This window comes from Polistes canadensis, unplaced genomic scaffold, assembly GCF_001313835.1.
Source record: "Polistes canadensis isolate GaletaPanama2010 unplaced genomic scaffold, ASM131383v1 scaffold_146, whole genome shotgun sequence".
Taxonomy (NCBI): Eukaryota; Metazoa; Arthropoda; class Insecta; order Hymenoptera; family Vespidae; genus Polistes; species Polistes canadensis.
Genome location: NW_014569693.1, coordinates 178,617 through 189,797, shown reverse-complemented (window position 1 = coordinate 189,797; position 11,181 = coordinate 178,617). Strand labels below are relative to the sequence as shown.

The 11,181-nt window shown below is 30.4% G+C and overlaps 3 protein-coding genes across 4 annotated transcripts in view; 1 reads left to right on the top strand and 2 right to left on the bottom strand.

The window, feature by feature from the left end:
- Nucleotides 1–957: 957 nt before the first annotated feature.
- On the bottom strand, nucleotides 958–4,406 carry LOC106788656 (CTD nuclear envelope phosphatase 1 homolog). Of its 2 annotated transcripts, none has more exons than XM_014752109.1 (5): nucleotides 3,845–4,406; nucleotides 3,329–3,395; nucleotides 3,013–3,214; nucleotides 2,536–2,753; nucleotides 958–2,288 (listed from the first exon to the last, which is right to left on the bottom strand). In XM_014752109.1, exons 1-5 carry the CDS (start codon nucleotides 3,941–3,943, stop codon nucleotides 2,143–2,145), a joined length of 732 nt encoding a protein of 243 aa, XP_014607595.1. In that variant the 5' UTR covers nucleotides 3,944–4,406; the 3' UTR covers nucleotides 958–2,142. The 2 variants fall into 2 exon arrangements, with proteins under 2 accessions (XP_014607595.1, XP_014607596.1); XM_014752110.1 differs by having other exon boundaries at nucleotides 3,854–4,405.
- Nucleotides 4,407–5,158: 752 nt separating this feature from the next.
- On the top strand, nucleotides 5,159–7,674 carry LOC106788660 (mRNA-decapping enzyme 1A). The gene is made up of 4 exons (XM_014752115.1): nucleotides 5,159–5,552; nucleotides 5,802–6,243; nucleotides 6,345–6,827; nucleotides 6,921–7,674. The coding sequence occupies exons 1-4, from the start codon at nucleotides 5,344–5,346 to the stop codon at nucleotides 7,155–7,157; spliced, it is 1,371 nt and encodes a 456-aa protein (XP_014607601.1). The 5' UTR covers nucleotides 5,159–5,343; the 3' UTR covers nucleotides 7,158–7,674.
- Nucleotides 7,675–8,713: 1,039 nt separating this feature from the next.
- Nucleotides 8,714–11,181, bottom strand: part of LOC106788658 (BMP and activin membrane-bound inhibitor homolog) — a 35,040-nt gene continuing 32,572 nt past the window's right edge. The window contains exons 2-3 of the mRNA XM_014752113.1: nucleotides 10,560–10,832; nucleotides 8,714–10,200 (exon numbers count right to left, since the gene is read on the bottom strand). Of these exons, the coding sequence (XP_014607599.1) occupies nucleotides 9,947–10,200; nucleotides 10,560–10,832 (527 nt within the window). The 3' untranslated portion in view covers nucleotides 8,714–9,946. The remainder of the gene's footprint in view (nucleotides 10,201–10,559; nucleotides 10,833–11,181) is intronic.

Below are 11,181 nucleotides of genomic sequence, written 5' to 3'. Positions count from 1 at the left end.
TAATACAAAGAATCAAATAAAGTTTCAAAAATTTTTTCGCGTAAAAAAAATTCTTTTTTATGCTATATGAATACGTAGAGAATACATACATTAAATATGTAGTATTTTATGTGCACACACACATATGTTATATATTTGGAAATAATTTTTGTTGTTTTAGTTTTCTTTTGTATAATAATATAATTTTGTTTTGTTATATATTGTGTCTATTTCTTTTATTAGCAATGGCTAGCTCTAATGTTATTTTGAAACATGTTAAAATTATGTGAATGTATTATAAATCAATGTAAAAAAATCCTTTAATATATAAGGTAGTCATTGTAAAGATTATCAAAAGAATTATATTTATTGATACTTCAAGAAGAAACTTTTTTTTAATCAAAGAGATTTTATTTACGAATTGTATAATTAATTTTTATATTTTGACGCACCAATGTGTAAAAGTAGCAAAAAACCCATCACAAATATAGTTTCTCCGAAAAATTTTATTTAAAGTTAATTATACGACGATTGTTATTCATTTATAGTTAACAAACCCGCGTATTATTTTACAATTTTTATTATAATACAATTCTTTTGCAAAATCCGTTATAATACCAAAACTTTTTTTGAAAAGCGTATAAAACTTTTAATTATTCCTATGGAAAACGTTTATTTTCCTCTTTTAATCTTACAAAGAACTTTTTCTTGTCTTTTCTTTCTTTTTTAATGTGCCAACCTTTACAATGATCATCCTGTATATCAAAAATTAAGAATTGTTCTCCATTGAAAGTTGTTTATTTGAGAACATATTATTGGTACTTCAATCTAGCGCACATGAGCATGTCTTAATTTAAATAAGATTTTAACACTACGTAAGTTTGATGTTTATACGAATATATACAATTATGTATATATGGATCGTTCAGTATAATATAAATACAATATTTTGCAGCTTAATAAATAATAAATAATTTAATAAGGTATCTCTCTCTCTCTCTCTCTCTCTCTCTCTCTATAAATTACTAAATAAAAAAAATATATAAAGATCTATAAAAAGTAACTAATTATTGCTTCATTTTAAATACTTCTCTTCTTTTTTTTATTTATTTCCTCATTGTATATTTTATTTTATTTTCTCTTTTTCAAAATACGACCAAAACAAAGCCATGTTCTGCAATTGTAATATTTCTTTTTTATTTACTGATCGATCTTAATATATATACATATATGTATATATATGTATTCATAATAAATATTATATAAAGTTTATACTCTTAATGACTTAATTACATTCTTCATACACACACACTAGCCACTCCATAATAAACACATTCGTTTTCTAATTACTGCTATTATGTACATAATATTCATCATTAATTCTAGATCATTAGACAAGCGGACAGAGTATACATGTATATGCATAGATTTTCATTATTTTGCTGATTTATTTATTTTATTAATGTCACAGGTTGTTGAATTCAACTGGTTTTAAGTCCTCAAACTTTAGCAAAAATTTGATCAAAGGAAATGTTTCTTTTTAAATATTTTTAATACTTCTTTATATTAGACACAAGTCAGACGGCTGCCTCACTGATACAGTGAGTTACAGCGAAGTCTATTTGAAGTATGACTTAGTATGTTTCTTTTCTACATTCTAGATTGATAATGTACAATAATAGAAGTATTTCAAAATAATCATTTCATTGCCATGCCTGCCAAAATTAAATTTAAATAGATTTAAATAAAACAATATTTCCTCCTCCTTCAAAAGAGAAAGAGAGAGAGAGAATTTGTGTAAAATATAATTTAACAAATTTTTTTCTCAATTTATCATCTTTGGCAAATGCATAATTAGAAAACAGATATTTCATTTGATAAATCACGAATCAAATTGTATACAAAAATTATTCTATAGAAGATTTTTGTGCTGATATAGTAATTGGCTGAACATCCCATTCCCTTAGACACAGACTCACTATCTTTTGCATAACAAGTATACAAAATGAGGACAGGGTAAGGGGTTCGTCATTTCATTTATCTGGACAGCATTCTAATATGCATCCTATTTACCAATAACAATAATAATCCTAATCTAGACACACTAAATTATTACACGATTGATTGCTAGTATGCCTAGTACATCAATCAATTAAAATTATGCTACCAAGTATTATGTAATTGTAAATTTCTTGAAAGAACTGATCGCACATCTTGCGTGAAGCGTAGAGCATCCAGAACAGGTAGTAAATTCAATAAAGCAGTATCTCCTGCATCGCTAAACCATGATTTGATAGGTATCGCATTGTCTGTTGCAATAAAATTAATTACATGTATATATAAATATATCGCAGTTTATATTAACAAATTTATTTAGAACATAATAGTCCAACATCACAAAAAAATAATATTTTCAGTTACAGTTACAAAAGCACACAAGCTTTTTTAAATTTCATTCAAATTTTCTATGTTTATACACCACTATTGAAATCGCTATTACTATAACAATTATAACAAAAAAGAGAAAAATAAAATAAAGCAAATAATATCACTTACGTGGATAAGCTCTATAGGCTCCAGGACTATTATCAAGAATAAAGACAGAAGCTAAATCTGAACAAATGGCAGAAAGATTCTTAGTATAGGAACCCATTTCTGGAGTACAATGTTGTCTGTAATATCTGCGCCTTAAAATACCTCGATTGTTATCTAATTTATCTGCCACAGCTGCACCATAAATTTCCATAGATGCAGTGAAAATCACTAATTCGTACCTAAATTAAATATAAGAATGATATCAATTTTACATAGAATATTAACACGTTAAGCACCAAGTCTCTTTTGCTTAGCTTTCTTTTTAGCCCACGATAATTCATCATCCAGAAAATTTATATACGAGAATGTCAACCACTGGTGAACGATGTAGCCTGAACAAAAAGTCTAAAGCTGATTCATAAAAACCAGCATGGTATTTAACGTGTTAACTAATACAAAATACGTAAATTAAGATATTATTTAATACAAAGATCTTACCATTGACTAACAATGTCCAAGAAAAAATCTACGTGTGGCCTTTTATGAACAAAAAATCGAACAGGGTGTCGATCTATCGTTACTTTAAGAACAAAATCTGGAGGCGTACCAGGCCTAACAGTTGGCCTTGCCACCCCGTCATGATGAGAATGAATTAAGGTCTCATCTAAGTCAAGTACTAATACTTTTCTCTTAACTATACCTGCAATACATATTACTCATATTTAAGAATCACATAATAGATAATAATAATAATAATAATAATACAGACAAATAATTATTTAATCAAATACAAATAGAATAAAATATTACTTACTAAGTCTATGCTTTGATAAAGGAGATAATGGGAAGATTTCATACTTAACTGGCTGCATTTGCGAAATCTATACAAACAAATTCATTCAATTTAAAAACTCTTAAACAGATTGCATTATCAATGAAAATATTGTTATCAAATTAGTTTCGCCATTACGATTAATACAAAAGCCCAAATGTGATGATTGGAAATAAACATTGTTTAATGTAATTTAAAATATTATTGCATACAATCATAACAATAACAATGCCATTGATACAAGAAATATAAAAGATTATGCAACGAGAAAAAAGGTGCACTTGTTTCTCACTGAGTGTAGCATACTTTTTATGTATATATGTACAAAGATAAAATGACACATCGCAGTAGTGTATCTTTTTCTAGCTGGTAAAAAAAAAAAAAACAAAAACAAAACCGAAAAAGGAAAAGAAAAAACGAATACGATAGGAAGAAAAAAGAAAAACAACTGTAACAGAGAGAGAGAGAGAAAGAAAGAGGCGCGAAGCACCTACTTACGGCTCTAACCTGCTTCTTGAGTAGAAAACAGACGCATGTCCACACGCGGGAAGCCATCAAGAGAAAAGCTCTCATTCCCATCTGCAATTGTTTCAGCATTTCTACTGATATTTAATCACCGGGCCGAAGTCCGGCAACTATTTAATCACCAGTCAATCTCTCTCCTTTTCTTTTCGATTCCGTTTCTCTACCCTTTTTTTACCCTTTCACACTTGGCTTCACGTTGCGGTGGTCACAAACTTTATCGTAAACAAACTCTTATCTTCTAATTATCTTGATTATATTTTAGATAGATATTACGATACATTATGCGAACTTCCGATTAGGAAATTTCACTTTACACGTAGACAATGGTATTTCCATTACTTTATCTTTTCTTCTACTTTTTTCATTAAAAATCTATCTATCAGTATTATTCTCTCTCTCACGCGCACAACATTGCTGCCGCCATCTTTCCCACATCGACCCAATTTTTCCATGCGCTTAACCACCGCGCATAATCCTCGCTAATATTCAATCTTGTATACTTTTTTCTTCAAACGCATTCCTTCTTTTTCTATCTTTAATTCACATCCAATAGAAATATTCTTGTGATCTACGAAATGTTAGAAGAAAATCTTTAATTAAATATGTTACGAATTAAATATTCGTACATTTAACCCCTTCTCAGTCATTACCTTTTTTTTTTTTTAATTTTTACCGCACTTTTTTAATATTTTCCTTCCTTTATTGTTATGTTCATTCCTTTGATTGGTCATTTCTTCTTTTTATTATTAAAATTTGTCGATAACATTACTCTACATGTGGCGAATTTAAATTCTTAAATTTTCATATATGTCACTAACTTTCAGAGGCTCCGATTTTCCATTTCGCACAGGGTTCCTAAAAATATAGAAACGGGCCTGATTGTAATAGTTGCATATTATGAATATTATTACGAATATTAATATATATATATTAAAATAGAAATAGTAAATGATCTATAACTTGTTACACATATTCCTTTGAAACAGTAAAAATAAACTGAATAATAAGAGAAACATCGTCATAATATATTCAATATTCAATAGTATTTCACAATCATCCCGCCTTTAGATTTCGAGATTTGAGAAGGTGTAACCGGTACATTGTTGTCGCAATAAAAACAAAATCCGATTGGTTGAAAAATAATCGATTAATTTGTAGCATATCGAATAATACAAGCCTTTTTTTAATTCGTAGAATTAAAATGGTTGATATTTGATTTCGACCAATTAGAAAACGTTGCGTTCCGACGCAAAAGCCTACAATAGCGCACTTTGCGGTAATGTTGGCAACAACGATGCTCAAACGGTATAAGCCTTTAAAGTATGTTATGGCGTTCATAAGAAGCAGCTGCTCGATTTGCTTCAAAATACCGGACTCCTAATTATAAGCTCATTCGAATAAGTCGAATCGTGTATTGTTAGATTAAAGAAGTTTATATTTTATTATTTTTGTGTTAAAAGTTATCCGACAATATGACGGACTTGACGGAATTGAGAATGAACGTGGCCGCATTGAAACGCGTTGACCCCTACGTGAAGGATATTCTCGAGACAGCGACCCATGTAGCTTTGTACACTTTTAATGGAGATAATAACGAGTGGGAAAAAACTGACATCGAGGGTGCTCTATTTGTTTACTCTCGAAATGGCGAGCCATATAATAGTATTCTTATAATGAATAGGTATTGCATCTTTGTTTTTCATTACATTTTTTAAATCATGTATATATGCATATATATATATATATATATATATATATATATATATATATATATATATATATATATATATATATATATATATATATATATATATATGTACATATATACATGCTTATGCTTATATATAAATGCATGCTTATGCTTTTTATACTTTACTTATATTTATTCATAAGGTTGTACATTTTAATTTTACGTTATCTTTTTTCACAGATTGAATACAAATAATTTAGTGGAACCTGTAACGCAAGGCCTAGACTTACAATTACAAGCACCTTTTCTACTATATAGAAATTCACGGTGTAATATTTATGGTATTTGGTTTTATGACAAAGAAGAGTGTATACGTATAGCTGCAATGTTATATAAACTCGTTATGGAGTCTGAAAAAAATCGTAAAGCAGCTAATAAACCTATTCAAAATAAGAAGAATACAGGATCTAATGAGAATAATGTGGATATATTTAGTATGCTTAGTAAAGCTCAAGAAGATTTTAATACTAATAGAGCAAACAGTGGAGGTGGTGGGAAACCGTCCGATAGCAAATCTCCATCTAATACTCCTGCAACGGATAATAATTCTGGACCACTTATGGCTCCACTAGGTCCCGATGTTACATCTCAGAGTGTTATGGATTTTTTTGCGAAAGCTAAGGTTAATGTTTATTAAATAATTTATATTAATAAATAAATTGTAACACCTATTATTATAAAATTGATGTTATCAATAACTACTATTATGATTTTATTATTTAGGTAAATACTGGACATTTCAAAGCTGGTGATCAACCAACTGCTATAACTACAGGCCCAAATGAAAATAAGCCTTTGCTACTTGCACGATTAATGTCTCATCCAGCAGCGCACACATTAGAGCATATCGAAAAGCAACAGAGATCAATAACTCCACAGCCTATAACATTGCAGTCACTAAAACCTACTCCTCCAACGACATCGATTAATGTAGGTAGTTTAACTTTGTTAAACAGGTCTAAAAGAAGGAACAAAACTGCTTCTCAAGAATCGTCAATGTCTACATCGGGAACAGTTTCTCTAGATCTTCAACCACCGATAAGCCAAAGTAATGATGAAAATAATGGATCATCCGGATTTCTTAGGATACAATCACCAACAAATACAACACCTTCTAACATAACTAATCATCAAACTTCAAATATTATTACTACTAGTAATACAAATCCTCTTTCATCTTTATTCGCTCAAGCGCCTTCCAATACAGTAAGAATAATTAATATTTTTATATATATATATATTTTTATTTTTGTGTATGCCTAATTTTTCTTACATATATCTCTGCATTATTTAATTCAGGCTTCAGAAGATATTATCACGACTCCATCTTTATCGGGTACAGGATTAGCACCTGCATTGATACCACCTGTTATGTTTGCGGCTCCAAGTCCTGCAGAACCTTTAGCTAGGCCATTAGAACCGCTGACAAGGAATCAACTACTTCAAGCTTTTAATTATCTATTGAGAAGCGATCCAGATTTTATCAACAAACTTCATGAAGCATACGTTAAATCGTTCGGCGAAATTGTCTTCTAAAGTAACATATTTAAAGAGAAAAAAAAAAGATAATAATAATACAAGAAGAAGAAATAAATAACTACAATTTGTAAGTGATTAAAAAATAAAACGCATTATGCGGGTTGTGACGAATCGACTGACGATATGTCAAAAGAATTTGATATTCCTAAATTACATTTATATGTACATAAGATGTCATGCTTGAAATTCGATTGACATTTAATATAGCCGATTTACCCGATTCGGAAATAAAAGAATGAAAGAACAAATATGAAAAGAAAATGGAAAAAGATAAACTACAAGGCAGGACTACATAAAAAAATATATATATATATCTTGGGACTGTATTTTTATAAACTAAAAATGTTGTCTTCTCCAGAATTATTTAGAAAGTGCGAAAGGTGATTGATTGATTGATTAATGAAAAAAAAAAGCGCGGAATACGAGTGAAATATTAAACAAATAAAAATAAAAAAACTATAGACGAACTTGGATAAGAAAGAAAGATGCTGTACGATTTCAAACTGTGATGCCAAAACATNGGGGGGGGGTTACCGATATTGCGTGCAGATCCAAAAATATCCAACTATATAATCATCCTCCTTCTGTTCTTCTTTCTCTTTAATGTTGACCGCAGCCGCGTGCACCGTTTCTCGCATAATGCGCGTCCGGCTGTTTCGAAGACTTAGGGTTGCACAAGCAACCAACCAACCAACCAACCAAGCTAGCAATTCTAGCAACAAGAAGAAGAAAAAGAAAAAGAAGAAGAAGAAGAAGATATGGAAAAATAAAGGATACAAAATGAAAGACAGAAATGAAGTAAAAAAGAAAAAGAAGACTAAAAAAAAATGAAATAAAATAAAATGAAATAAAATAAAAGAAAGGTAGGACAGCTTATCGGGAAATAATTAATATGCCATGGGCGCATAATGAACGACCGAAAGAAACAGTATGTTTGTTTTTGGATGGGCTTTCCTCGGGCTTGTGGACTTGTCGGCCGTATTTCTCTCTCTCTCTTTTGCTTCGTAGGCCTTCTCGACCTCCTGCTGCTAACCCTTTTTTTTCTTGTTTTATCCTTTTTATTTTAAATACGAGAGAGAGAGAGAAGGAAAGAGAATGAATGTGCTCCTGAGTGTGTTCTCCACGAGTTGCACACGGTTGTGCACACGCGTATAAAAATCTTTCAGGGTCCAGTAACATATACAAACAAACAAACATACACACACACCGCGTCCTCGTCCCGACCAACTGAAAAGCCTCTTTCTAAGAGAGAGAGAAAGAGAAAAAGAAAGAGAGAGAATACTCGTGAGAGAGTCTTTTGAGACCAAGGAGGAGAAGTATCCTCCCATCCTCTCGTGAAGAGAACACAAGTGAAAGAGTAAAGAGAAAGATAAAGATAAAATGTAACAACGACCGCCCAACCCCACTGCCCCCAACCCCCCCACACATGCCTTTCTCCTACATATATATATATATATACATATACATATATATATATAAAAAAAAAGAAACAGATCAAATAAATAGAGATGCAGTATTGAGAAAAAAAACTCTTCCGTTATATTTTCCTAAAATTCATTTCTTTCATATATCGAGTTATTATTATTATAATTATTATTATTATTATTATTATTATTATTATTAATAATCCCTTTCGCGAGTTTGTGTGATGTAATAATTTGAATCACGATGAAATAATGCGATGAAACTCGCGCAATATTACAGGTCTGTCTAATAATAATAACTTTACATAATAATATTAAGTCATACTATATCACAATATAAATGTTTATAATGGAATACATATAGAAATATGTCCGGTAAATACGCGTTGTACGATCAATGATCGGACGTTGCAAAAATGCCAGTATGTATTGTATTGTTTTTTCTTCTCGGCTAGTTTATATCGGCAAGTATCCATCGTTTCCGTTGTTTTCTGTCTTTCACGTCTATCGTATTATCTTCCCGTTTTATATTTTTGTTCTTCCATTTTTTGTTACACAAAAAGGCACAATCGTAAAATTACAATCTCATCGTTATTTTTTACTCGTAACAACATCTCAACAAACAACAACAGCAGCAGCAATAAACCCGAGTTGTTCATTTTTATTTATTTATTTTTATATCGAAAGACCGAGCTTTCTCAAATATTTTCTATCGCATTGTTGCATAGCTCAATATTATACACATATATGCATTATTTCAAAGATTATTTCATGATAGCTAATCAATAGCGAAGTAATGTTACTAAATTAATCTTCTATTTACAAGTTTGTCATCTAACGCTACCGAAAATGTTCATCTTGTTACAATATGTAACTTCAAACGTTTCCATTTCTCACTATCATACACATTCTCTCTCTCTTTTTTAATCTCCTCGCTCCCTCTCTCTCTCCCTTTTTCAATTTTTTATCTACTTTACAAAATAATCGTGCCTTTTCAGGCGTATTTATATAAAAAAATGCGACGGTAAGAGGATCAGGGGGCAGGGTGGGAGAGGTTGGGGGTCGAGTAACGGTGTGTATGATCAATCATAATTTACAATTAAAAAGACGCTTCCCATGAAAGGATTCACAGCCAAGTAGAGCCAAGTATAGCTCGCTAGCTTCTTACATATGTAAATATATGTTATAGTTACTTAATTAATTAAATTCGCTTTAGGTTAAGCGATTTTTATATATATATATAAACAAGTGTCTTTGGATCGCAAAATGAAATTCATTGTTTGTTTTTTCTTGTTGTTGTCTTCTTCTTCTTCTTCTTCTTCGTCATGTTGTTTATTTTCTTGTATAATTTTTCTTCTTATTTTAAACGAGAGGCACTTTAGCTGGTCCCAGTAATGGTGGCCCGTTATCTGCCGTTCTGTGACCTCCGAGTTTGTCGCTTTGCAGAGGTACTGGCTTTAGAAATCTGATTGCAAGACTGGCCAAGATCAACAGAGCAATGATTCCACCTATTGGAACGGCTATCGTCGCGGTTTTAAACCAGTTATCCGAAGATTGACTTCCGTGTCCGGTTGGTTGTACTGGTCCTAGATACGCTCGTTGTTCATCCAATATCACTAAATATAAAAAAAAACATTATTTTATTTATTATATAATTTTTAGAGATAACGAAAGAAGAGAGAAGATAAACTAATAGGATTAAGTAAAAAAAAAACAAGAAAAGGTAAATGGATGTAAAAAGTTTTTCTAAAAAAGAAGTACTTGAATAATATATAATAATAATCAGGAATGTGATTAAATATTATATTTTTATAGTAAATTCGTAATTATTATCGTTTATTGGATAATCAAAATCCTATTTGTGTGTGTATAGAATATATTAGAAAAATAATATTATTTATGAATATATTATGTTTTTTTTTTTAATATGCGTGGATTTGATAATTGTATAGAAGAGAAAAGGATGAAAACTTACTTTGTATAGTCTTGTTAAGCGTATTCCTCATTTCAGGACTGTCTACGTGATTACAAAGATCCTGTTCGCAACATATAAATCCTGCTGGACATTGCGGTTCCTTGAAATTTTGATCGAAACAACCGCTATACGTAATATGTTCCGTGCTTAATAAGGGTGATCCAACGTTCGGGCGTATTTCGGTGAAGCAACTTTTACCACGGCACATGTATCCTTGTGGTACGCAATCCGGTTGATTGCAATAACAGCGAACCTCGTGCGAAATGGACAATTCTGTGAAAAGATACAAAAAAAAAAAAGAAAAATAATTAAACATTTTCAACATTAGAAATATAATTATTTGATGACAAAAAGAAACGATATTTTTGTTTGCCTAATAAATAAAAATTCATTATAAAAAAAGAAAAAAAAAAGAGACAATTTCACATATTGTAATATATAAATAAAAGAAAACAAATGAACGCAGCGATATAAGGTTTCGTTAAAAAAATAATATTGAAATTAAAATTTTATTGCGTTTTATTAAAGTTTCACGAACAGGGTGGAAGACATATACAACAGATGATCATTTTCCACCGGTGTTTCTTGATATATATATATATATATATATATCAAGAAACAC

Bases quoted from the DNA above. Each gene is read 5' to 3' on its own strand.
- LOC106788656 (XM_014752109.1), bottom strand. From the start codon at position 3,943: ATGCTGAAACAATTGCAGATGGGAATGAGAGCTTTTCTCTTGATGGCT. The intron at 3,396-3,844 runs GTAAGTAGGTGC...TTGTTTGTATAG, and splicing joins TCAAGAAGCAGGTTAGAGCC to ATTTCGCAAATGCAGCCAGT. The intron at 2,754-3,012 runs GTAAGATCTTTG...TATTTAATTTAG, and splicing joins TTGGACATTGTTAGTCAATG to GTACGAATTAGTGATTTTCA.
- LOC106788660 (XM_014752115.1), top strand. From the start codon at position 5,344: ATGACGGACTTGACGGAATTGAGAATGAACGTGGCCGCATTGAAACGC. The intron at 5,553-5,801 runs GTATTGCATCTT...CTTTTTTCACAG, and splicing joins AGTATTCTTATAATGAATAG to ATTGAATACAAATAATTTAG. The intron at 6,244-6,344 runs GTTAATGTTTAT...TTTATTATTTAG, and splicing joins ATTTTTTTGCGAAAGCTAAG to GTAAATACTGGACATTTCAA.